A 27,947-nucleotide genomic window follows, 5' to 3' on the forward strand; every position below is an offset into this window, starting at 1 on the left:
CGGCGGTGAATTGCCCAAGTCTGGCCGCAAAGTTATGGGAGCATTGCATAAGATGCAGCGTTTTTGCCCACGCGAGAATGGGCTCTGAATGGTTCTCAAACGCTCGCGAGTCGCCGTCTGCTGCAGCAGACGATGTACGTCACACTGACAGGAAGTGAGAACCACCGCACGCGGCGATCATCGTTTTCAACCTCGCGGGGTGTTGCCGCGAGGGTGGATTGATAATAGGATGGATGGATGCGGGCGGAGAGGTAAGGGAGGGGTAAGCGGCCACGTGGACGGGTCAGCGAGCGACGGAGGAGGTGCCAGCGGGGATGGGGCGGATGCGCGGCTGACTAGACGCTGACTTCATCATCGTTAACGAGGATGGATTTACGGACTGTCCCAGCGTGCTTTTGAGTGCTTTGCATTCCAACACCAGTCCACAGTCCAACCTTCCACATTCCCTCTTGCTTTTTGCTTCTTGGATCTCCTTCTGCTCCAATGGCTATGGCTTCCCTTCCCTCTCCCTGATCCCATGGACCTCGCCTCCTTCCCCCACGATGACCTCCTCCTCTCCTCCCGCCCCCCCCCCTCCACTCCCCCCCCCGATCTCTCCGCCTCCAAGGTTTGATCTTCTTTTCTTTCGTAGCCAGGCTAGGCTGTAGTCAGCAGGTGCAGGCGACGGGAGGGGGAGAGATGGGAGGCCGGAGCAGGGTGTGGGGAGAGAGTGTTGCGGGGGAGGGGGTTTGGTGAGATCACGAGGGAGCGGGAGAGATGGCGAGAGGACGTTCCATTTCCGCTGAATAGCAATGAAAATCTACCCTTTTTCGCAGGTCCAATCTCACTCCGCTGGAGCTGGGCGCTTGCAGTTCGATCCGATTTTCTCCACTGCTTCCATGGACCTTCGCGCTTCCCGGGTCAAATTCTTGTGTAGTCACAATGGAGAAATCCTACCAAGACCCTCGGACAGAAAGCTTCGGTACGTGGGTGGAGAAACCCGCATGCTCTCCGTTCCTCGCAACATCCGTCATGCTGATCTGCTGCGCAAACTGATAGAGATCTATGGGCACGACCTTGTTTTGAAATATCAATTACCTGATGAAGACCTTGATGCCCTAGTTTCGGTCTCTTCTGACGAAGACCTTGAAAATATGATGGAGGAGTGTGACAGGCTTGCTTCTATTGAAGGATCGTCTAGGCTAAGAGTCTTCATTCTTCCTTCCTCCGAGCGTGATGTTGCCAATCTGAGCGACGTGGGTGATAACAAAATACTTGAACTAAGATATGTTGATGCGATCAATGCAGTATCTTTAAGAAAGCAGGATGACCTCATGCCTGCAACAGAGCGGCTTGACCCCCGTGCTTGGAATTCCGCCGAACTACAGGATAGAAGATCTATAGTTTCTGAAAACCCACAGTCGGAGGCGTTTTCAATGGGAAAGCCTGTATCTACAGGAAACCCTCTTAGTTTGAAGACCCCGGGATCAGAAGATGATGCGGCTCCAAATTCCCCTCCTCTTGCACCCTCTGTTTCAACCTTTACCGGGCAATTTGCACCATTGAAGAATCCATCATCCGAGTTCGCTTTAGATCAATTTGCTCCCTTGGGGGTAGAACATTTCCGTGACCTGGAGTATGGTGGCTCAGCAAGTTCTTCTGCTTCCACTGAAAGTTGGTGGCCTCCCAACTCTTCAATGCATGCACCTAAGGAATTAGCAGCGTATGGAAATGGAGAAGATCAAGCCTACAGAGTTGAACAGAGACCCCTTGTGGAGAAAAGCGGGCATAAGGGAGCTTCAGATGGCCAAATGCATGTAACAGCTTCACAAGGCAGAATATCAAGTAAAGAACCTCCTGAATTGCAAGAAGGGCCCATAGTGTTGGCATCTGCTGGTGATTATAAGGCGGCAGACAATCAGTTGTATGGGGGCCTCCCCTCTTCTGATAGTGCGTTACAACAGAACCAGTTTCAGGGAGACTGGCACCCAGTGCAGAAGCCTTTGATGGATTCTATGCGTCAACCACGTTTGAATAGTGGGTTTACACCGCAAACGGCCTTCCAGCATCAGCCTCAACAATGGCAAAGGGTGCCTTTTTATAATCCTCCGGCTGCGTTGAGCCATCAGGAACCTGCTGTGCTTGAGCACACTGACAACTTTCCAGAGACATCTTTCCTTGCGCAAATGCTTGCTCCAGGTGAGATTCACCCTGTCCCACAAGAAACTTTAGCTTCTGTCTTTCAAACCAGTTCTGCAGCGTCTTCTCCTCCTAGAGGGCAGATAGAAGTTGCTGGAAAACCAGGACAGCAACATGAGCCATTCTCTGCGTCTTTTCCAGACCAAGAGTATCAAAGGGCCTTTTACGATCATGAAGATGGTCAATCTTCATGGCTTGCTCCTCATCCTGTTTCACAAGAACCTTCTTCCATTGGACAAACAGAAGGGGCTATAAAACCAGGCATACTTCAACCACAAACGCAGATGCACCATGTATCTAGTGCAGCTTTCTCAGTTGAGGATTATGCACGAACATTGTATAATTATGATGGCACACAGACAAGTGAAGCCTCACGCCTGGCTCCTCCACAAGCCTCCTGGGCTTTTTTGAACCCAGAGAATAATGTACAGGAAATGTTGCCACACCTGAATCATCTCGAGAGTGAGCTGGTAGAAGTGACAGATCAATATTCTGATGGCCAGTCTATCTTAGCCCCACTGAGTATTGCAAATGGGCAGCAACTTGGGTCACTAGCTTTTAAAGAACATGACGAGACCAATATCAGTTTACCCAATTTTGAGAAGGTGCATCCTTCAGGCCTGTCCTTGTTAGAAGATTCCCTTCCACCAGCAAGCTACAATACATATGTGAAAGCCCAACGTGAAAATGAGTCATTATGCACACCAGGGCACACCCCTTCACATCTTAAGGGGACTTCACCTCCATCCGCTTTGGCAGGAGATGTGCCCATGTTAGGTAGAGTTGCGCCTTTAGAATCGTTGAGATCAACTTATTTGTCTCCAGAGACCTCACTAGCAGGTATCTCAACCTTGGGATCCCTGGGTATCCCTGTGGCGCCACATCAGGGAGTAAAACGTTTGCCAGAAACAGTTGGATTGGAGTCAACAATTGCAATACTTGGTGGTTTAGAGCCTTTGCAGAGAAATGCTGAAGACAGTAGCTTTGTTCTTGATAAGGATTTCACCCCCTCAAAAGAACAATTCGCTCAAATAAGGCAGCAGGAGAACACAGACACTTACGTGGATACCAGAGCTCAAGAAAAGGACTGTAACCTTGAAGAAACTTTGGACAAAAGGGGAGAGACTATGCCAGCAGAAGTAGCAGCATTCTGTTCTGCTCTTTTCCCTGTTCCAACCTTGCCAGTTGCTACTTGGGAAACATCACTTTCACAAGTTGAGAATGTGCAACATGCTGGAAAGCAGGAAGTGGAGCAGGACGCAGAAGAAACCAGTTTAAGCCTTGCAATGTTGAAAGAAGTGACAGTTGAGGTGAGACCTTTCGAGATGAGCAAAGTCTTTGAACTTTTTATGGTCACTTGTTACGATATATCATGCAATAGATTTTTGCTGCAGGACTTCAAACTGGAGAGTGAAGAACGAGATAGATTTGAGTCTTTGCCAGATAGATCAAGCAATGCTGCTGTTATTGCAGAGGCAGAAGCCATAGCCCATGGCTTGCAGGTAAGTAGGCATGCTCGATGGGTTGCCTTTGTTGCATTTGCTGTTGTAAGTTGCAAAGTTGTACACCCAGTCAAAGTTGACAATGGTAATTTTAATTCTGACTGTGCCAACGTAGACAATTAGAAACTTTGATCTGGAAGAGCTTCGGGAATTGGGATCTGGCACATTTGGTACAGTTTACCACGGAAAATGGAGAGGAACAGATGTTGCAATCAAGCGAATTAAATCGAGCTGTTTCACAGGAAGACAATCTGAGCGAGAACGCTTGGTATCTCTCTGGCCAATAATTATTATTGTAGAACCTTTTTTATGCTGCTTTCATCTTATATGAGTTGTCTTTGAGATCACGAATTTCGTCTCCAACTTTCTTGCTATGTTGTACAGATAGCTGACTTTTGGCGAGAAGCATACCTTCTAGGGAGGTTACATCACCCTAATGTAGTGGCATTTTATGGCGTTGTACCTGATGGACCTGGTGGGACCTTGGCAACTGTGACAGAATATATGGTTAATGGATCTTTGAAGCAGGTTTTGCAAAAGAAAGACAGGTAGACAGTGCAGCTTGTAAGTATTAGGTGGAGGATTGCAGATCGGTTTTTGGGAACATCAACATGACTTTGAAAGTTTTGGATAACACAAGCTTGGTGTGTTATTTTATGTCAGGACATTGGACCGTCGCAAGCGCTTGCTCATAGCCATGGATGCAGCCTTCGGAATGGAGTACTTGCATGGGAAAAACGTAGTGCATTTTGATATAAAATGTGAAAATCTGCTTGTCAACCTAAGGGACACGCAACGCCCAATCTGCAAGGTAGTTGTTGTGAAGGCTGCAGTTTTGGGTTTGCCTGCTTTCATAATAGTGACATTTCAAAAAGCTTCTTTTCTTTTCCTTGTATGGTTAGCCCTGTAGTGATGCTGCCTACCTGTCCTAAATAATTTGAGGAGTTTGTTAGGATCAACATCCTTTCTCAAGCATACAAATATAACTAGTAGTCAAGCAATAAAACTGCAATCATCTTGCTAGCTTCCAATGAGTTTCTTAGTTAAGCAACAAACTACGGCTTGTGCATGACAAACAACCATGCAAACCCCCCCCCCCCCCCCCCCCCCCCCCCTTCTTCTAATTCTATTGTTCCTGCAAATTTGGGGGCATTGTCAAGGATAGACATTTGGAGGATGATAAGCACCACTCAAACCTTAAGTCATATTAAGGACTCATGCATCCAATATCTAGAATAAATTCATAAATCATTAGACTGGTGTATGTATGGAATAGACTGGTGTATGTCTGCTTTAGACTGGTGTATGTCATATTAAGGACTCGTGCGTCTAATATCTAGAATCAATTCATAAATCATTAGTTTGTTGTATGTCTGCATTTGTTGCCACAACTTGAGGAAGCCATCTTTGGCTCAACTTTCAATGGTTATGACTATTGAAACTTGGAATTTCCACATCAAATTGTCCTACATACTCAGATGTATTACGTGTATTATATTGCTTCCACTTTAGCTGGATCCATAAGAACCCCATCCTTGGAAACAATATGCCTTCAAAAATGAATCTCAGCCATGAAAAACTCACTCTTTTTGGAGTTTATGAATAGCCTCTGCTTCTTGAGCTCAGCGAACACAATCGCGAGATGCTCTTGATGCTCCTCCTCATCTTTCGAAAACATAATCATGTCATTAAAGAATGTACCCACGAAGGCTGTGTGGTCTCGAAAGATCTTGTCCATCATACGATTGAAGGTGGCAGGAGCATTAGTGAGACTGAAAGGCATAACCAAAAACTCATACAACCCAAAAGAAGTCCTGAACGCCGTCTTATGCACATCTTCTGGACGTATGCGAACCTGATGATACCCACTCTTCAAATCAATGCAGCTGAAAACAGCTCCCCCCTTCAACCTATCCAGAATGTCATCTATCCTGGGTATAGGGAAGCGATTCTCAATGGAGATCTTATTCAAGGCGCGGTAATCAATACAATACGTCAAGAACCATCCTTTTTCTAAACCAACACAACTGGATAGCAATAAGGCGATGAACTTGGCTGAATCATCCCCTTTTGCTGCATCACACTAACTGTATAAGGTGGTTTATTGGGTGGACTACTGCCAAGAATGATGTCAATCCCATGGTCCTCTGGCCTTTCTGGTGGAAGCTCACTAGGCAACTCATTAGAAAAGCAATCTGAAAATTCAGCTAGAAAAACAGTCCTTTACTTTTCCAAACGAGAAACAGTGTGCTCTTCATTTACAGGGGGTATCTCTCTAGCAAAAACCATGTACGCAGAAATATGGTTTTTCATTACATAATAAATGGTAGGAGCTGTTACAACTGGGACAGACTCCCCTTTTAATTTTGCATCAATTACAAGGGTCTTCCCCTTATGTGAAACTGTAATTTTTCTCTTCCTAGCTTCTATCACCGCATCCCAACAATGCATACCCAACAAAACGTCACAACTTGCAAGGGGCATAATACAAAAGTCTTTGCTGTCCACGAAAGACTGAATATGTAAGCGCAACTTCCCTATGATAGGTGTGTCAAGAGTGGTGAACTCTGGGCTAGCCATACCGGCTTCATATCTCGGTCCCATCTCCTCGGCTCGAATGCCCAATCTCGCTGCCATCTCTAGAGAAATAAAGTTGGCCTTTGCACCTGGATCAAAGAAAATAAGGGCTGTTTGATCCCGAACCTTACCCCAAGCTCTGCATAACTCAGTTTCCTCACCTTGGGACTATTCACTGATCACATCAGGCATCAAACCAGCCATGGTCTTCTGTTTCTTCCCCTTCTGATCACCTTTGCTTGCATCAGTCCTCTCCTCATTCCACTTAGGGCAATCCCGAGACACATGACCTGGTTCTTTGCATTTAAAACATTTCTTTTGTTCATAGAGAGTTTTTCGCTCCTCTGGACTCAAATACACAGTTGCCTTTTTATTGTTTTGTCGCCTCCCTGCAACAAACGCAGCCTTCTGACAATTAGCCTTCTCTATTTTGGAAAATCGGAACCCAGATCTCTTGTCTGTGTCATCCTTCTTAGATTCCTGCTTCTGTCCACCTTTGAACCAGAAGTTCTCCCCTACATCAAAGCATATACCGTGCTAGCATTCTCGATAAGCTGAGACATATTGGAGACTTTAGTCTTCGTGCAGTAGTCTCTCAACTCCTTAGGCAGCCCGCAGCATTATTTCTCAACCTGCTCAGCGAAAGGAACAATCCGATAGGAGCTAACAGGTAACAAGGCCGCCCAAAACTTGCTGTTATACTCCTCTAAATTATGGCAATTATTGGAATTCAGCTCATGCCAAGCAGTCATGATATCCACCTCAAAAGTCGTGGTAAGCCATGCGGCTGAAAACACTTGTTTGAAACCTACCCATATGTTTGGTGCGGTGTTTTGCATGAGCATAGTGGTCCACCGCTGAAGTGCATTCCCCTTTAGAAAACTTGCAGCCTGGCGTATTTTGGATGACTCTGTAAAATTCCCTCTTGTGTAGGCTGCATCAAACTACTGCAAAAAGATCAAAGCCTTAAGTTTATCTTGCACCCCATTGAATGTCTCAAATTTTACTGCTGCACCAGCCTCTTTAAAGTCCTTCATCTTCCCTTGAGGTGTCAAATTATCGTATACAGGTGCTTGGGCAAAAGGGACAGCAGCACTCACTATGTCCCACACCACCAGCATAGGGAAAAGCTGTACTATTCAGACCAGAACCCATATTGTGCATATTTCCCAAACCAAGGTTACCTGCTGCTGCATTACACATACTTGTTTGCATCCTTGGGGCTGGTCCAACATTTGCATACATCATATTCTGTCCCATGGGCTGTAAACTAGGCTGAAACCCAACTGTTTGACTAGTAGGCATACCCGAAAATTGGGCTTGTGGGCTGACCATGGCTTGAAACACTGAACCACCACCAAAATAACCTAGTTGCACCGGAAACCATGGACTGAAAATTATTACCTTGAGTTGGCCCCGGAATAGCATTAGGTTGTTGCAAACCATAGAGGTATTGAGAGGGCTGATCTTGAAAGCTGACATGTGGTGTTAGCTTCAAAATCCCTATCCCCATCATCGGGCTTCCTTTTCTTCAGCTGTACATCAGAATTCAGCATCTTCTGCAAGAACCAAAAGTTGGTGCTTGGACCGAAGCTCTAGGCGGGTACAGGTACCAAAGCCAAGGGAGCGAACCAAGTCTCGATGACAGGTATTTCTGTAAATGTCATTACCTGCCCACTTTCTTGTAATTGCACTTTCAATACTTCGTTGTTTTGGTTCCCATGATCTTTTCCGAGTTTATGGAGAAGTTATGGACCAACAGGTTCACATTCTCTTTGATCCGGGCAGCTCTCACAACTTTGTTAATTACAAATTTGTGCAGAAGATGGGGCTGTCCACAGTGCCTAGCGATCACAGCTATGAGGTGCAGCTTCCAGCTAGGAAGCTGTTTTGGGATCGCAAGGTTGAAGCGCTTCCTATCCGGATTCAAGCCTACACAGGGGTTCTCACGTGTTATGTTATGCACCTGGAGCATGTAGACTTGTTGATCGGAATAGAGTGGTTTAAAACCCACAATATTCAGATTGGATGGACGGAGCATACGCTTTCTTTTATAGATAAGGACACCCAATTTTGTATTCAGTGTGATAAAATTCCCTCTTCTCAGGGGCCTATTGTATCTGCGATGCAGATTCGGAATATATTAAACACTTCTCATTATGATGTCTATCAGTGTGTTTTGATTCCGCTTTCTTCATTTCTTATCTCTGTAATAAACAAAAATGATTCAAGTGTGTTTGAACACCGTGAATTGAGAATGTTGTTATATAGTTTTAAGGATGTATTCCCTGCTCAACTGCCGGAAGGTTTACCTCCAGAACGGGCAGTAGATCATCGCATAGACTTAGTCCCAGGGGCTCAACCTATCAGTGTACCACCTTATAGGATGAGCCAGGTAGAGGAGGATGAGTTAGCTACCCAGCTACAGGATTACCTGAATATGGGCTATATCCGCCCAAGTAAATCACCTTGGGGTACACCTGTCCTTCTAAGAAAGAAGAAAGATTCTTCCTGGAGAATGTGTATAGATTATGAACGATTAAATAAAGTGACAATTAAGAATCGATATCCTCTACCTCGTTCCGATGATTTGATAGATCGTTTGGCCGGAGCGAAGTATTTCACTAAGATTGATTTGCGTACGGGTTATCACCAAATCCGTATCTATGCTAAACACATAGATAGAACCGCATTCCGAACTAGGTATGGTCATTACGAGTTTCTTGTATTACCTTTTGGTTTGACCAATGCTCCTGCTACTTTTCAGCAGATGATGAACGATTTGTTCAGGGATTTTCTAGTGTTCTTAGATGACTGGTATATAGTCGGACGCTTGAGGATCACATAGGACACCTCTGGATTGTCTTAGTTATTCTAAGACAGCATAAGCTCTATGCCAAGATGAGTAAATGTGACTTCTTTATGAAGGAGATCATTTACTTAGGACACAAGATTTCTTCTAAAGGTATTAGCATTGATTTGGATCGTATCCATAAGGTTTTAGAATGGCCTATCCCTCAGACTGTGAAACAACTTCGTTCTTTCCTAGGATTTACGGTATTTCTTCGAAAGTCTGTGCGTGATTATTCACATATCACGGCACCCTTGACAAACATATTGATTATTCACATATCACGGCACCCTTGACAAACATATTGAAAGGTCGTGGACGCAGGTCTACCCAGCCGATCTCTTGGAATGATGCAATGAACAAGGCTTTTGAAACATTGAAGTTTTCTATCAAGGAAGCACCCGTTCTTGCATTACCCGATCCTACCCGGCCTTATGTTTTAGAGGCCGATGCGAGTGATTATGCGATTGGGGCAGCTCTATTCCAAGAGGACAGACCTGTAGCTTTCGAGAGTAAGAAGCTAGACGACACTCAATATCGTTGGCCCACACTCGAGAAGGAACTTTATGCTGTAGTGTATGCTCTTAAGGTTTGGAGACACTACTTATATGGTTCAAAGTTCCTTGTATTGACTGATCATCAGTCAATTAAGTATGTGTGTGATGGATCAGAATTGAGGGGAAGGAAAGCTAGATGGGCAGAATTAATGCAAGATTTTGATTTTGAAATACGTTATCGTAAGGGTTCGTTGAATAGTGTGGCGGATGCCTTAAGTCGAGTTAAGTTTGTAAATGCTCTGTCATTTACGGAAATATCCTCAGACCTGTTTCAATCCTTGAGAGGGCTATACGCAACTGATAGTCATTTCAGTTCTTATTGGCAGAGAGTCCAGGATGGGAGCTCCATGGTTGACCAGGACTCGGGGATTGTGCCACCTATGGTACAGGCGGGGGAGGTCAGTGGATGATTAGGAACGGCTTGCTGTTCCGAAATGAAAAGATTTGTGTGCCAGATGTTTCGGACCTTAAATCCAAGATTCTCTGGGAGTGTCATGATGCTCCTAGTGCTGGACATCCGGGTATACATAAGACTCTGTCTCTTGTGAAGCATATCTTTTATTGGCCTAAGATGCGTGCATTTATTGAGAACTATGTAGTAGGTTGCCGGGTTTGTCAGGTTACTAAGGCAGAACGCCTTAGAAGCGCGGGCTTATTACAGCCATTATAGATTCCAGGTAATAAATGGGAAAGTATTTCCATGGATTTTATTACTGGTTTACCTCGAACGCGCAAGGGTCATGACTCCATTTGGGTCATAGTCGACCGTTTGACAAAAATGGCTAGGTTCTTACCTACTAGAACAACTATTTCAGCTGTTCAGCTAGCTCACGAGTTTGTGGACCACTTGTTTAAGCTGTATGGTTTGCCATCTGACATAGTCAATGACAGGGACTCAAAGTTTACAAGTAACTTTTGGACACTTGTTTTTGAGAAGTTAGAAACTACTCTAAGTATGAGTTCCTCGGATCATGCACAATCCGATGGCAGTACAGAGAAGGTTAACCAGTTGCTTGAAGACATGCTTCGGGCATATGTATCTAAGAGACAGTCTTCATGGGAAGATTATCTACCTATGATTGAATTTGCTTACAACAGTGCAAAGCATTCTAGTACTGGTTACAGTCCTTTTATGCTTATGTACGGGTTTCAACCTAAGTCACCAGTTATGGTTGGATTAAAAGGAATTCAAAATGATGCTGCTAAGAACTTCTTGCTAGATATGCAGGAAATGTTGCAGTTTGCCAAGGAGTCTATTAGAAGTGCCCAAGATCGGGACAGATTTTATGCTAATAGACATCGTTCACATAGAGAGTTCTCTAAAGGAACGATGGTATATTTGCAAATTCCCAAGGAATCCAAGAGCCTAAGTACTGGTTTGGTTCCGAAATTATCCCCCAAATACTGTGGCCCATTCAAGGTCATTAAAAGAATTGGACCAGTTGCATATCGACTAGAATTACCTCCTGATGTTAAAGTTCATCCGGTCTTTCATGTCAGTAGACTGAAAGACGTTTTAGGTGCGGATGATCAACTTGTTTCTCCTCACGAGATAATAGAAGTTACAGATTTGACTTTTATTCCCCACGAACCTGAGTGTATTCTTGAATTTCGTGACAGACAGATTCGCAATCGATCTATCACGGAATACAAGATCAAGTGGAAGGATCGTGTTGAGGAGGATGCAACATGGGAGACATTACAAAACCTCCAAAGAACATTTCCGGGTTTTTTAGCAAACTCAGGAGTGAGTTCTTAGAGGAGGGGGAGTATGTCATGTGCACGGATTGGTATCTGACGTGTACTAGGTACACAGGACTAGCTCAGGTAGCCTGGGGAGGCTTAGAGCTAGGCAGGCTTGATTCTCGGTTTGAGTAGCAAGGGTACGGACTATTTATATGTCTTCGCTATTTTTGGCGCTAGGGCCCAAGTCTATAAAAGGGGCCCAGGGGGTTCAGTTCTCAGTGTGCAGTTGGGAGCAAGTTTCGTTCCCAGGTGCCAGGTCTGATCCTGGATTGAGTCGCGGACGCGCGCCTCCATCTTAGCGTGGCCCAAGGCCCAGTGGCAGATCCAGGGCTTCACAGCGCCACCTGGTGGTCTGGGACACCAGGCTGGTTTGGTCTGATTGGGAGTTCGTGCCAGTAGCTCAGCTCGTGGCTCGGAGGGAACATCTCCTGATTCGGGATCGCATCCCGTAGATGTCATGGTTGGGTGGTGAGCAGCCTGCTCAGTTTCTCACGTGGTGTGTGATTGTTTTGCAGATCAGAGGTTTCAGGAGTGCGGGGTTGTGTCAACTGGACGGGGGAGTGTGGGCGTTGGTTTGCCTGTGGTGCAGCTTCCCAGAGACCTTTGTAATCATCCATTTAGCTTCAGATGAATGTTAAATAAATACCACAAGGGGCGCCGACGTTTGGGGCCAATCAATGTCCTTGTATCTAAGTACGAGCGCTCTAGCTCCCATGTGATTTAATCTGTGGTGCATAATTATTTGTCAATTTACTATGTATGCTGTAATTAAGTAGATCATACCACCCTTTAAGTTGTTAAGGCTGGTTTCAGTGGTTCCATTGCCGGGATCCACCAAACTTCTTCAAAAGGGAAGCCTATGGTTGGCTTGGTGCAAGTCCAGTAGACTAGGGTGAAGACAACATAGTATTCAATAAATGTCTCACAGGGAGAGATCTCTAGTCTTACTGGAAAGGAAGAGGAAGAGGAAGAGCGAATGTCTCAGTCTCATGATGATGATCAGGGTGCAAGAGAGGAGTCCCAACATGTTGCTGAGCATCCGGAAGATCGCACTGATGAGGAGGATGTGGATTTATTAAAGGCACAGATGCAAAGTTTCATGAGTGCTTTCACTCAGTTCACACAGGATCCTCGCTTCCGCTTTGGACACTCATTCTTGGTGTGGCCCCGCTCCTCGCAATAGAAGCAACGTCCTTCTTTCTTGAGCTTCAATGTGCGAAGGAAACGGGCTCGACCATTCTTTGCTCGAGTCAAGTTTTTCTTGGAGGCGTTGTCCGTAGACTTCGTCTCCCCGGTACCAGTCGTAGGCTGAAAGAACTTGCGTTTGTTCTTTCCACTCGTGTCGGAAACTGTAGTTGCTTTGGCACCGGCCATGGTATCATCATAAATGCGCGCATAATTCATGGCCTCTTGCAACGTTGTGCATTTGTTGTTCTTTATTTGCAACTTGTATGAATCTGGCAAACCATCCACGAAGAAACCTAACAAGGTCGCTGGATCCATCTTTGTGGCTCTGGTTTGCAGATCCCGAAATCTTTGAAGATAAACTTCAAAGGACAAGTTTAGCTTTGACATATCGAGGGCTTTAAGCTTGCCAACGATATCATAATCGTCCTCCTTCTTCAGGAACTCCTTCGTGAAGATTCCTTCGAAATCTGTCCATGTATCTGGCTTAGGCTGGAGTTCTTTTCACCATAGCAAGGCTTTACCTGACATGAAACCGGCTGCAAGCTGGATTTTCTTCTCATCTGGGTATGGGTGGAATTGAAAGTGTACCTGCCACTTGTGTAACCAAGTGTCAACTACCTCCTTCGTTCGAGACTTTTGATCTCCCGGAAAAGGGTCTGGAGTTATATTCGGGCCTAGCACTGAAGCCATGGCATCCACATGCGTGAGTGCCTGCACAGTGCTAGCCAGAAGAGTGAGAGTCGCCTGAATCCCTTGGAGTTGCTGTGTCAACCCCGTTTGATTTGCATTAACCTGCTCGAATTTTCAATCCAGAGCAGTGGTAAATTCACTGAAGGCCTTTTTCGTAATCAGGTCATCATAAAGACCCTGATCCTCCTCTCCCACAGGAGTGTAATCCAAATCCTGCTCTCCCATGGTGAACTCGGGATTTGCAGAATCAGACATAACTGAAATCTGATTTGAATATAAACTGAGAGAAATAACTGACTGAATCGAAGCGAAAAGGAGAATGGAGCAGAGGAAAACCGTCCCTAGAGATGCTGACGGAAGGAGATGCTGAAGCTAGCGAACCTGGAGGCGCAATAATCCCGGAGTCTGGCTGAACCCGATGCCGGCTGCAGCGTACGGACGGCTGACGTGGCTGTACGGCTGCTGACGCGGTCCATACAGCTGCTGATGCAGTCTGTACGGCGGCTGACGTAAGCCGTACGGCTGATGGCGCAGGCCGTACAGCGGCTGACGCAGGCTGTACGGCGGCTGATGATGCAGGGGTACGGACGGCTGGCGCAGGCTATCTCGCCACTCGATGGCGCAGTGAGGCTGTTTGCAAGGCTATGGCTGGGCTGGAACCCTGCCCATCTATATAGGGAACAGGGCAGCCTAATTAGGAAGCCCTGCTTCCAAAAAAAGGCCCACCCTCCCAGCTTTGGAGGGTGGTGCTTTTTCGAAAAAAGCAACACACCTCCCAGGGTGGCCGCACCCTGTTCGTGCACCTTGCGCCCCTCCCAGCAATGGCCGAAAACTGTACCAGCCATGGCGTCCCATCACCACCTCCCCCGCAGCCCTTGATGGTCACATCGCCTCTCTTTCCTTCTTCTCTGTTCTCTTCCTTCTACGTTTCCCTTTCTCTCAGCACCCTTCAGGAATTTCGAAACTCTCTCCTTCTTCCTCCTACCTTTTCCTACATCCTGACCACCCCTGCTAACCCAGGAACTCAGCAGAATTCTCAGCAGCAAATTTCGAATTTTAGGGCATACCTGGAGAAAGAATCCGTCAAAAATTCTCGCATCAGAAGTTCCTACCTCAGGAGCTGGCTCGGATACCAACTGACACAACCCCGCACTCTTGAAACCTCTGATCTGCAAAACAAGCACACACCACGTGAGAAACTGAGCAGGTTGCTCACCACCCAACCATGACATCTACGGGATGCGATCCCGAATCAGGAGATGTCCCCTTCGAGCGATGAGCTGAGCTACTGGCACGAACTCCCAATTAGATCCAAACCAGCCTGGTGTCCCATACCACCAGGTGGCGCTGTGAAGCCCTGGATCTGCCATTGGGCCTTGGGCTACGCTAAGATGCAGGCGTGCGTCCGCGACTCAATCCAGGATCAGACTTGGCACCTGGGAACGAAACTTGCTCCCAACTGCACACTGAGAACTGAACCCCCTGGGCCCCTTTTATAGACTTGGGCCCCAGCGCCAAAAATAGCGAAGACCTATAAATAGTCCGTACCCTTGCCACTCAACCCGAGAATCAAGCTTGCCTAGCTCTAAGCCTCCCACTGTGTCTGTAGCCAACCAAAGCATGCAACAGAGACCCCAAAAGCATCCACTGTCTATGCCACACCTGCAATTGCACAACCAAGTGCCCAACCATCCAGACATGGTTGCACAACTGCAGCCAAGCCCTCAACAACCAAACTCTGATGCAATCAATTCTACAAAGCACTTTTAGACAGGTTGCCTCAATCTATAGCCTCTTTGGTCACTACCCAACAACATAAATCAACCTTTCTTTGTGAGGAAAGAAACCCAAACGCAATAACTAGCCTGCAACCAATCCGAGAACGGCAAAAGCAGGCAAAAAGCAAGCTTCCTTCTACCTAGAATCCTCAGAAGCTAGGTTATCGGGGCTGGAAAACCCTAGATCCTACACAGGAAAGCTGATTACAGTGTTAGATATCAATGCTCCACTCTCGTGTAACTACGCGGGAACCAGCTAACTCTACTTGTAAGCCCCTCATATGAGGAGAAGGCATTTGAGTAGCTCGGTTATCCGGTAGGTCTTGGTTTGGACACCAGATGGAGACCATGTGTGGCGTGATGGCTAGACGGAGTTGGCACATTGCCAACTAGGCTACATGTAAGTGCGGGAAGGCATCCCATGACTGACCGCACTGAGGGTAGACGGAGCATTTGTCCGTTTGAAGTCCCAGATGATCTCAGATGACTGTGGGCCGAACAGTAACCGTAGGTTAGTTGCTCTACTTTACGCCACGGTTCTATCGTGTGGTCGATGGCCTATTTCGAGACCGATCCCCAATCGACCGTTTTGGGTGGATTGGGTCGGTCACCCAATTGGGTCTAACCGACTACGACTGGTGGCTATATAAGAGCAAGCACGTGAAGCCTATTTCATCACTGGCTACAATCCCCTTGATTTCTTAGTATCCAGCCTCCGTCCTCTATTGTTTTCAGCTCGCCATCGAAGCTTCTTTCACAGGAGCGCCATCTATTGTATCAGTTCTACAGTAATCAAATTTTGATTCTCCATACTATCTGCTTTTCTCTCTTGCGTACGAGATCCTGTTATTTGTTGAGCACAGACGTTGTATTGTTTTCTTACATGGTATCAGAGCTTGGACTCTAGCAAGAAGATTTGGTAGTGTGTTTCTGTTTGCGAGCAGATTGTGAGAGATGGCCTAACTCGCAAGACTACGAATTCCACCGTTTGGCGAAAGCGGAAAGTTGGACGGCTCTAACTATCCACTCTGGAACTGCAAGATGAAGATCATCGTGAGCACATACGAGCTTTGGGATACTGCTACTGGAGTGGACGTGAGACCGGTTGCGAGACCGGATCCAGTCAATGCAAGACAACAGATAGTACCAACTGCAGATGAGATTCTCGCGTGGACAAGAAGAAATGCAGATGCGCTGTGTTCTATTATCTGCAGTGTAAGTGATTTCGTCATGGCGTTAATTCAACATGTCACCACAGCGGAGGAGGCATGGACGGTCTTGAAAAATCAGTACGAGACTACGAATCAAATGCGGATTCAAAATCTGGAGGCTCAACTGGCGAACGAGAAATTGTCTGAATCTGAAGCGACAGAGACGTTCATCACTAGGGTGAAGAATCTGCGCGATCAGATGACTGCGATTGGCATCACCATCACCAGCGAGAATCTAGCACGAAGGTGCATACGGATTCTCCCACCAAAGTACGACGGTCTTATTACGGCGCTGAATACGCAGAACAGAAATCCGTCCAACTTTGAGGATTTCAGCGCGATGCTTCTGGAGGAGGAGATGCGTCAAAAGACGAGAATTGGAGAAGATTCGGCTTTCTAGACTGGATCAAAGAAAGGTAAGGATAAGGACTCTGGTAACCCATCTTCTTCTGATGATAAAAAGAGAAAGAAGAAGATCAAGTGCTTCTATTGCAACAAGGCAGGGCACAAGCAGAATGAGTGCCGGAAGAAGATTGCAGATGAGAAGAATGGAGTAAAGAAAGAGTCCAGCAACAGCGTGCAGGCAATATCAGTAGAGCTGTTCGTAGCAATTGAGGAGATTTGCACGGAGGCAGTTCATGTACCTACGGATGAACCTTGGATCATTGACTGTGGTGCATCGCGCCACATGATCAGTCGGAAGGATTGGTATACCTCTACAGTCGGTAGGGAATGACATCTTGGTAGCAGTCAGCAATGATGCAAAATGTCCAGCAAAAGGAAAAGATACGATTGCTCTCAAGTCAGATGGAGTTGTAAAAGAGTTGTGCGATGTTCTTTATGTGCCAGATATCAAGAGGAACTTGTCCGTTTCTGCGATCACGGATCGTGACCTCAAAGTTCAATTCGATAAGAATGGTGCACAGATTCTGGACCTTTAAGGGAAGGTCGTTGGTAAAGGTACACGGCGCAACAACATTTACGAACTCTCAGCTTTCAGTGCTCGAGCCGATGTGAAGAACACTAAGCTGTGACATGAGAGGTTTGATCATCTAAACCTTAGTTCTTTGAAGGAGATGCATAAAAGTGGAATGATTGCAGACCTATAAGAAATTACAGACCTGTCCGATGTATGTGAAGCTTGCATGATGGGCAAGCAGCATCGGCAGCCCTTTCCTAAAGAGGTCAGTAGGGTAAAGGCTCCTCTAGAGCTCGTTTACATGGACCCCTGCGGAAAGATGGAGACGGAAGCTTTGGGTGGTTTCTACTACTTCATGACGCTGATCGACGACTATAGTAAAAGGATATGGATATACTTCCTGAAGACTAAAGACGAGGCTTTTAGTAAGTTCAAGGAATGGCATGTAATGGTCGAGAAAGAATCGGGGAGGAAGGTGAAGAAGTTGAGATCAGACAGAGGTGGGACTGAATTTGAAAGTTATTGCAAAAGTCACCGGATCAAAAGGCAAAAATCCCCATCACATACATCACAGCAAAATGGAGTAGCAGAGTGCAAGATGCGCGTCATTTGCGAAATAGACAGGAGTATGATGAAAGGGAAAGATTTGTCAAAGACTTTTTGGGTTGAAGCATGAACACGGCAGTTTACATTCTGAATCGTAGCTACACGAAGGTTGTGAATGGGATGACTCCACTGCAGGCCTTCTCTGGTAAGAAACCTTCAGCTGCATATTTCAGAGTTTTTGGATGTGATTGTTTTGTGCATGTCCTTGATGCTAACAGAACCAAATGGGAACCGAAGAGTCGGAAGTGTATTTTCTTGGGCTACAGTGAAGAGGCGGAGGGTTATCGTCTCTATAACCCTATTACCAAGAAGGTAATAGTAAGTCGTGATGTTGTCTTCTCAGAATAGCCGCATCAATTGGAGGAGGATGCTTCCTTTCCAGACATTCAGGACCAGGATATCCATCCAGTACCACCACCAACAGCAGACCAAACTTCCCCAACGGTGCTTGGGAGGATTCAAGATAAAGAAGATGAAGAAGAGACTGCAGAACCACAACGGCAACGGTCATTCCCAAAGTGGGTAACAGCTTTTGGACGGTAGAGAACCTTCAGTCATTGAGGAGGAACCATCCGAACACCGCCGGTCTAAGAGACTAGAGGAGCAAAGAAGAGCGCAGGAACACTTGGTCAACTACGCTTTGATGACAGAGGTGATCCGTGCTGATGAATCCAAGTGTCTTGAAGAGGCACATGGTGATGATAGGTGGATGGAGGCTATGCAGTCAGAGTATGGCTCCATAATGAAGAACAATACTTGGGACCTTGTGGATCATCCACCAAAACGCAAGGTAATCAACACCAAGTGGGTGTACAAGATCAAGTACAAGTCCGACGACATGTTGGATAAGTACAAGGCTCGGCTCGTGGCAAAAGGATTCGCACAAGTACATGGTTTTGATTATCAGGATACTTTTGCTCCCACAGCTCGACTAACCATAATTTGCAGTGTTTTGGCTTTAGTTGTCGAGGAAAGTTGGTCCGTGTTTCAGATGGATGTAAAATTCGCCTTTCTGAATAGGAATCTCAAGGAGGAGATATACGTGGAACAACCATCAGGTTTTGTGATCCCCGGTTCAGAAGGTAAAGTTTGTAAACTGAAGAAGGCACTTTACGGGCTGAAACAGGTCCCACGAGCGTGGTACCAACGGATTGATGCCTACTTTATGTAAAACGGGTTCAGGAGGAGCTAGTCTGATTCAAATTTGTATATCTTCAGAGGAGACAGGTGTATGATCGTGGTCCTTTACGTGGACGACCTTGTCATAACAGGGAACCATGAAGAGAAGATCTCGCAGATAAAGCATTTGCTAGGAAGAGAGTTTGAAATGACAAACCTCGGACTGATGCATTTCTGTTTGGGGATTGAAGTTTGGCAAGAGTCAAAACAGATCTTCATCTCACAGCTGAAGTATGCTGGAGAGATACTGAAGGCATTTGGCATGGCTGAGTGTAAGTCAGTTGGCACCCCTATGGAGGTTGACGTAAAGCTCTCAAATGAGGATTCATCACCACTGGTGGACGAAGCGAAGTATAGAAGGCTTGTGAGCAGCTTGATTTACTTGTGCAACACGCGGTCGGACATCAGCTTTGTGACTGGTGTACTAAACAAGTTTTTCAATAAGCCCCGGGAGAACCATTGGAGGACAGGGATGCGGATGTTGAAATACATCAAAGGCACACTTGATTATGGCATCACCTATATCAAGGGCAACATCTTGATTGGATTTTGTGACTCGGAGTTGGCAGTAGACGTGGACAGCAGGAGATCAGTGACAGGTTACTGTTTCTCACTTCGATCTGGAGCTGTGTCATGAGTCAGTAAGAAGCAACCCACAGTTGCTCTTTCTTCTACCGAGACTGAGTACAAATCAGCATGCTTTGCTTCTTGCGAGGTGGTGTGGTTGAGGAGGATTTTGGGGACATGGGTGCAGTGTAGAACAAGCCTATGCAGTTATCATGTGACAATCAGAGTTGCATGGCGATTGCAAAGAACCCTGTGTTTCACGCTCGCACAAAACACATTGAGATTCAATATCACATTGTACGCGAGCTCATCATGGATGGAGAGGTCGACTTGGTGTACTGTCCGACTACAGAGAATGCTGCGGACATCTTCACGAAGGCTCTTGGAAGAGACTTGTTGGAGAGGCATCTTCATCGACTTGGCATTGGGCCGAAAACGTAAGTTCACTTGCGGGTGGACATTGAGGGGGGTGTTAGATATCAACGCTCCACTCTCGTGTAACTACGCGGGAACCAGCTAACTCTACTTGTAAGCCTCCCATATGAGGAGAAGGCATTTGAGTAGCTCGGTTATCCGGTAGGTCCTGGTTTGGATACGAGATAGGGGCCATGTGTGGCCTGATGGTTGGACGGAGTTGGCACACTGCCAACTAGGCTACATGCAAGTGCGGGAAGGCATCCCATGACTGACCGCACTGAGGGTAGATGGAGCATTTTTCGGAGCAGTCCACTCTCGGGTTGCGGGGCCCGTTTGGAGACTGTAGGTCAGTTGCTCTACTTTACGTCACGGTTCTATCATGTGGTCGGTGGCCTATTTCGGAACCGACTCCCAGTCGACCGTTTTGGGCGGACTGGGTCGGTCACCCAATTGGGTCTAACCGACTATGACTGGTGGCTATATAAGAGCAAGCCCGTGAAGCCCATTTCATCACTGGCTACAGCAACCCTGATTCCTTAGTATCCAGCCTCCGTCTACTGTTTTCAGCTCGCCATCGAAGCTTCTTTCACAGGAGTGCACGGTTGGGAGGCAGCGCCATCTATTGTATCAGTTTGATTCTCCATACTATCTGCTTTTCTCTCTTGCGTACGAGATCCTGTTATCTGTTGAGCATAGACGTATTGTTTTCTTACATACAGTCCCAAATGCAGCTTAGAAGATGACATCCACGCCTGGAAAGTTTTCAAAATGAGCAGCAACACCCGGAAGCTCCCCAAAATCAAATCATAATTTCCTTGCAGAGTCTGGACAGCGTGAAAGTGAATTGCAACCTCCAATAGCAGCTTGGACAGGTCGCAATCACTTGGAACGCCTTGGAACAAGTCGCAGCCACCTGGAACAGCCCAAAACACCTGGAGATTAAATTGCAATATGAAGAAGACACTCTGACAGAAATCACAATCTGCAACAGGCTCCTGGATCAGGTGCGATTTCTTTTGGCAGGAACGGCAAAGTCACACAAGGCAGTCTTTCTGGGATAGGCACTCACTCACAAAAGAGCCTTGTTCTCGACTCCCCCGTCCTTATGAGCTGGACCATAGTGAGTTGAAATGTACACGGGCTCCACGATCGTGTTTGTAGCCAGCTGCAGTACCTGATATTCAGGAGTTGCAGAGGGCAGTGGACATCCTTATGATTCAAGAGTACGTGTTTTCAGCCGCAGACATTAGACAACGTCATCACCTTCTCCCAGGGAGAGGTCCAAAGGAGTGGTCCCGCGTAGTAGGAAGGAGCGGAGGGGTCTGCATCTTAGTCTCACAGCCTTTGGCTTCAGAGGTCTACGATCAGGGCGAGCTTATTCCAGGACAGGCAGTTTGGATGGGAGCTCGGACGGGAGAGTCCAGGATTGGGATCCTGAACGTGTATGCCCCAGCGTGTAGACAGCACCGCTCGGCCTTTTGGAGGAGGCTGTGAGAGTGTCTTTTGGATGTAGACTCTTGGATTGTTGGAGGTGACTTCAACAACCTAGAGTTTGGGGAAGACAAGCAAGGCGGTGCCTCGTTCTTTGAGATGCCACCAGCAGAGCGTAGCACCTGAGAGCAGTTCATTTTCATGATCACTGGGAGAGAGCCGTGAAGGGAGCCAGATTTCAGTAGGACACCTGGCTAGAAGAACCACTATTGCATGTTCGAGGAGCTAAAGGTCTCCTAGCGGAGACAATTTTCCTCGGAGTGCTTCCAAAAGTTTGCACTAACCTAAACTTAGATCACCATGTTTTCATTGATACCCTTTCCCTCTTCTTTTGGGACCGGTTTCATTAATTCTTCCCAAAAATCAAAATTCAAAAATCTAACCTTGATGATGATTTACTCCTTGATGAAATCAATTGACTCTCGACCATGTCTATATTATTGGATGCTTTGTTCTTTTTGCTTGACTTCTATCCCAAGGAAGTAACAAAGAAGACCTAGATCCGTCAGCTCTAACTCCATCAGAAGCTTCTTGACATGCAAGATCCTCTCCTTTAAGTATCAAGTCATCTATATACAAGATTACCATTAACGTTCTCCCTCCTTTGAGAAGAGATACAGGTTAGCATCCGATGGACTTTGATTGAACCCAAAGGAGTTTTGTCCTCAATTTCTTTTATCTTCGATCGGTTCAGGATGTGTGTGGCTGTATTAACCACCTCACCCAATAGGCCTTGGAGATGCTTCCCCCTCATCATAGTCAACCCCATTTCTACTATCACACGGTTCTTCCTCTCTATAGCCCCATTATATTGAGCGGTTAGTTGTCTTTTGATTTTGTGCTTCTTATAGAAAGCGTCGAATGGTTCCGAAGTAGTCCCCGCTGTTAGAAATGACCCAACAGAGGGTACACACAGCGGAAGACTTATAGTAATGCCCTGGAGCTCACATAGTGTGCATGTGGGATGTGGAATCACAAACTTCTTTACTTAATGTGCATCACATAGATGTGCAGACTCATCGATAGACAATGATCCAGCCAGATAGAGAAACCACCAAAATAATATATTTCCGTCCAAAGCTATGGACACAATACAAAAGAGATAGATCCAGAGTCCCACCAATGGTGTGGTCCTCTGATCTTACCACCGGGTCCTCCTCCTATCTGCTGGCTATCTCTAGACTCGAGCGCGTGTGCTCCACCTCGAGCGTTTGTGTAGACTTTCCGTCCAGTGTGTTCTTCTCCACCTTACTGGCTGTGAATCAGCCTAGGTGGGCAGCCCCTGCCAAGCTTTGTCTGCAGCACACAGGTCCCTGTTCCACTGCTCCAACCTGCTTGTGAATGGCTGCTCCAGAAGGTGTGATGATCTCAGCACCTTGCTGCCCTAGAAGACAGCCAAGGTCCAGCCTCTCCCTAGAGCTAAGTCTGCAGCACCTGTTGCACTCTCTCACCTCCTGTAGATAGGCCCAGAGAGTAGGCTTCCTGCTGCTCCTTTCTGCCCTGGAACTGCTGGCTGCTGGATGATTTGTGAGGCATCAAGCCTCTCCTTTTATAGGCCCTAAGGCTTGCTGTAGAAAACTGACCAGCCAGCTTCATACTGGCCGACCAGTCTGCTACTGGTCCAGCCCTTTAAGGGCTCTAAAACCGGGGCCCTTTGGCCCAAACTTCTAGGGCCTTTGGCCCTCCAATTAAGGCAAGGGCCCAGCCTTATATAAGGGCCCTAGCCAGGCCCTTTTGGGCTGCTGCTAGGCTGCCCTTTGCTGCTGCTGGAGATCCTATTGCAGGCTGTACTCCTGCCCATAGCCTCTGCCATCTGCCCCGTATCTTTCTTCATGCAGGCGCCTTCCTGCTGCAGCATCCTTGCCTCCTGCCAGGCCTTCACCAGCCCCGTACAGCCACGTATGCATACCGTACCCTTCCGTACTGCTGCGTCGTCTGTCCTTGCTGGAAATCCCTGCGCAATCAGGCTGCTGCAGGTCCCTGATGTCCACGTGTCTGCCCTGTATATCAGGAGCTCCACGACTTGCCAGGTACCCTTCTTGCTTTGTGTGAGGTGCTGCCCATGTGGCAGTCCCCCTCCCTTTCTCTTCTCTGGGCATCTTCTGCCCTAGGTCTCCTTCCCCCACGCTCTCCTCATTTGGGGGCTTACGGATGGGGAGGTGACCATTCCAACACCCGCGTGTCAGTGGTGAATATCTTCAAAACCTTCTTTTACTCCTTTTCTACCTTGGCCTTTCACTCCTTGAATTTATCAAATGCTTGAGACTTCTTAGCTAGGTAATATACCCAAATCATGCTGCTACAATCATTGATGAAAGTCAAAAAGTAGCAAGAACCTGCAAATGAGTTTGTTGACATGAGCCTACATAAATCGGAGTGCACCAAGTCCAGCAGGGCTTTTGCCCTCCGTGTGGCCTCCTTCGGGAATGGGTCCCGACGTTGCTTGCCTCCATGCCCTGTAGACCTCATCCTTGCAATCGGCGGAAGTCCATCGACCATATTTGACAATGTCCTGTAGTTGATGTGGCCAAGTCTCTCATGCTATAGCTTGGAGGCCAATTGTGCATTGATCTTATACAGCCTATTCTCTTCAACTACTTGAGCCACGATCTCTTTGGTCTCCTTGAATTCTACCATGACTTCCTTGTTCGATGACTTCCTTGTCATCGAACTCTACCTTCATCCTGTTCTTGGACATTTGACTCATAGATAGCAAGTTCTTGCAAAGAGCAGGCACATAGAGAACACCAGAGATTACCTCTTTATCTCCAAACTCACTCTTGATAGTGCATGTCTTGCTGTCCCCCACTGTCACTGTGGAGGCTCCATGATTTAAATCATGATTTCTTGTTGGCAATGTGTCGTGAAGCTCCGCTGTCCCCATACCAGCCTTGCTTGCCTTCAGTCACCGCAAAAGATGAGCAATTTTCAATGACAAGAAAAGCTCTCTTGTAGTCACGTTGGCTGATTTAGATTTGGTCTCCTCCTTAGGCTTAGACTTGTTTTTCTTTTTTTGATCTGACTTAATCCTTTGCGAAGTGGCCAAGTTTCTCGCAGTAGAGCCACTTCTTGTCCTTCTTTTTTGCATCCTCGGACTTCTCACCCTTGGAGTCTCCTTTAGCCTTCCCCTTGTTGGAATTGACTTTGTCCTTTGCCAAAAATGTCTTGTCATTATTGTCGTCAAAGAGCTTCTCTCTAGCCTCCTCCTGCATCAACAAGCGGCCTAACTCCTCGAATGTCATAGGTCTGGTCCTCTCTCCTGTTGTCATAGTAGTCACGAAGCTTTTGAAACTCCTCGGAAGCATCCCAAGTATGAGCACTGCTAACTGGATTGAGTCCAATTTCTGACCAACTGAAACCAGCTGATCTCTCACCACCTTCACCACCTTCACCTTCATGAGATGGCCATGTACTTAATCCCTCCCCTCCTTGTTCACGTTGAACAAGTGATACTGGAAAGATAGGATCCTGGAGGTGTTGTCTGTCTTGTACAAATCCTTCAGGTCCATCCACGCGTCACTTGATGTTTCAGCAGTCCGAATATGTGGAATAACAGAGTCTATGATTAGTGCAAGGGCTTGCGCATCTTTGTTTTCCCATGCTTCAAGCTCGTCTGTACAGCCATGGCAATGTTTCCTGAAACATCCTTGATGTCTGTGGGCATCGGATCCACCCTTGTTGTGATCTTTTAAAGCGTCCTAGCGACTAGATGCTAGAGGTCTTCACCTTTCAAATGGGATAGTTTGTCCTTCAAGCTTCCCTGCCTCTTCGAAATTTGGAATTGTCGTAGAGGGTGTGGTTGTGGAAATAGTAACTGTAGGGACGGAAGTAGCACCAGCACCACAAGCCAAAGCACTAGCACCGGAAGTCTTGTAGTCATAGCTTCAGAAAATTACAGAGAAATGAATATAAAACTTGCTGTAGCAACCAAACAGGCTCAGCACACACCTTCCTTTGAATTGTGGTCGCCTTTGAACGTGGAGGGACTCCTTCCTTCAGAGTGGAAACAAGGGATCTGATGTATGCTCTGATATCATGTCAGAGAAATAAGGCATGAATAAATCAAACCTCATGCAGCAGACTAATCCCAGAAACCCTTCCCCAATCACTCTAGACACACTCACAAAGAGATATCTAGAGCAGATAGAAGAGAAGAAGAGAGAGACCAGCATAGAACATTTGAAACCCTTGTAAAAGCCCTCCAGAGAAGACAACTCAGTCTTTATTCATCCACGAAAGGGGGAATAACAGCTCTTAACAGAGCATGAACTTCCAGACAAGGTGCTGGGTACGAAACAGTAATCCCAGGTGATTACAATGCTGATGTCTCTTCTGTAGAACAGTCCACACTTCTCTGCAGTCCACATGCTGCCTTGCAAAAGGGATTCAGTGAATGTTGTGTTGACTATGGAAGGTGCGGGGGTTTATATAGCCTGGGAACTGCCCCTAACTGGCCAACTGGGCCTGTGGTGCACCGACTGGTCTGTCAGATCCACTGACCAGATCTGAACCTCCCTTTGGCTGCCGCTTGACCTGCGATGAGTTCCTGCAGTAAGTGCCTACTGTCAGGGCCATAAATAGGCCCTTGCAGTGCTCTTTTCTGGCTGTTCTTCCACACAGATCAGTCTTGTACAGTCCCAGGTGTTTCAGGGTGATTCCTCCATGCAGCCACTGCTCCAAACAGTCCCAGCAGCTATGTAAACCTCTGGTACAGAGTGACTTCTACCCCCCCCCCCCCCCCCCCCCCCCCACACACACACACACATTGTTACATGCATGGGATGTGCATTATTGATTATGGCCTTGACAATCACCAGGTCTACAAAGAATACAGCTAAGCCACTACTAGGGCTGCAGCGGCAATACAATGGTACAACTGAGAAATCCTCCTTGGGATGACCTAAGGGATACTGCTGAACTCAACGATGCAGCAGTGCTGCTCACTGAAGAGGCTGATTGATGCTGCTAACTGATGCTGAATAGAAGCACAAACCCATGCTTTAATAGACCTGGTCAAAGACAACTCATAGGCTTCCAGTTGGTCCCTGTTTATTGTGACTTTTGGGAGACTCGAGTCTGCCCCAAACACATTGAATTGCCCCATGCTGCTTCTGCTGGGATAATTGGCCTTATCTTGCTGCCTATTAAGGCTTGTGTCAGTTGCTGTTCCAACTGTTGGAAGTGTGGCTGTATGGCTGTTGTGCATGCCTGTTCTGTTAGTGTTGTGCCTGCTTTTTATATTGCCTGGAATGATGACAGCCCTCCCAGGCTGAGGTTGCAGTTCTAGGAGGAGTGATGCTATGCCATCCATAAGAAGATGCGAATATGTGCACAAAAACATGCACACACACTCGCACACATGCTCGCGTACTCAGCATGCATGCACACACACTTCTTTAAAGATGCGGATTTGCTTGTGGTATTATGTGCATACCCCCCCATGCATGTGCACACTCCTTTAAAGAGCTGTGAAAAAGATCATCAGTCAAGACTGTTCAGACTGTGGGGGAAATTCAGGTTTTGCATTAAATACATTGGTTGGTGCACAATGTCACAGGTTGGGGATCTGGGCTTGTCAAAGGTGAAACAACAGACTATGGTTTCAGGAGGCGTAAGAGGGACCCTTCCATGGATGGCACCAGAATTATTGAATGGCAGCAGCAGCTTGGTTTCTGAGAAGGTGGATTTTAGCATTGTGTGTGGTGTGTTGGTATATCTTTAAGTACGAATACTCACTCTACTTCTTTTATGCTGTCAGGTTGATGTTTTTTCGTTTGGCATAGTATTGTGGGAGCTTCTGACAGGGGAAGAGCCCTATGCCAACATGCATTACGGGGCCATTATTGGTAATACACAGTTTTTGTACCTTGCAGTTGATTCATACATTTGCTTCCATATTTGTATTAGCTGGGTATATCTTAAATGTAAATTCATGATTGATAGGAGGCATTGTCAATAACACATTACGGCCGCCAATTCCTAAATGGTGCGATCCTCAATGGAGGTCACTGATGGAAAGCTGCTGGTCAGCTGACCCCGCTGAAAGGCCAACCTTTACAGAGATTGCTGGAAACCTTCGAGCAATGGAAGCAACACTAAATACAAGGGGACAAGGACAGGCACTGACTGCTGGAAGCTAGTAACTGTGATGTTGTTTGAGGCAGAATGGAGATGAAGCCAAAGTCTATTATTTTCTGCCAGCAAATCATCATAAAGCTTCCAGTACAGTACTGGACAAATGATAGTTAGAATCACTTCTGCTTGTCAACATGTAGAACACATTTCTAGGCTACCAAAGAGCTATCCAAAGTCGTTGAGATAGTGAGCTATTATGGTCTGCACACATACTGGGCTTCTTTTGACCAGGAGGGAGAACATTGCTGAATGATCCCTGTGCCTATTGTTTTTACTAATCCTTGTAACTTTCTATTTATTAATATTATTGATCACATAGTTTGCCGGTATACGTCATGCCAATTGAAATTTCAGA

The 27,947-nt window shown here is 46.6% G+C and overlaps 1 protein-coding gene across 2 annotated transcripts; it reads left to right on the forward strand.

The window, feature by feature from the left end:
* Positions 1-398: 398 nt before the first annotated feature.
* On the forward strand, positions 399-27,943 carry LOC147896630 (RAF-like serine/threonine-protein kinase 24). Of its 2 annotated transcripts, XM_087381842.1 has the most exons (9): positions 399-607; positions 816-3,488; positions 3,573-3,680; positions 3,796-3,948; positions 4,065-4,228; positions 4,344-4,491; positions 27,015-27,137; positions 27,216-27,303; positions 27,401-27,943. In XM_087381842.1, exons 1-9 carry the CDS (start codon positions 518-520, stop codon positions 27,595-27,597), a joined length of 3,744 nt encoding a protein of 1,247 aa, XP_087237968.1. In that variant the 5' UTR covers positions 399-517; the 3' UTR covers positions 27,598-27,943. The 2 variants fall into 2 exon arrangements, with proteins under 2 accessions (XP_087237968.1, XP_087237969.1); XM_087381843.1 differs by lacking the exons at positions 27,015-27,137; positions 27,216-27,303; positions 27,401-27,943 and having other exon boundaries at positions 4,065-4,244; positions 4,344-4,445.
* Positions 27,944-27,947: the final 4 nt, after the last annotated feature.

The sequence above is a fragment of the Dipteris shenzhenensis genome, chromosome 11 (genome assembly GCF_047967505.1).
Source record: "Dipteris shenzhenensis isolate YYH24624 ecotype China chromosome 11, Dip_SZ_1.0, whole genome shotgun sequence".
NCBI classification, from domain to species: Eukaryota; Viridiplantae; Streptophyta; class Polypodiopsida; order Gleicheniales; family Dipteridaceae; genus Dipteris; species Dipteris shenzhenensis.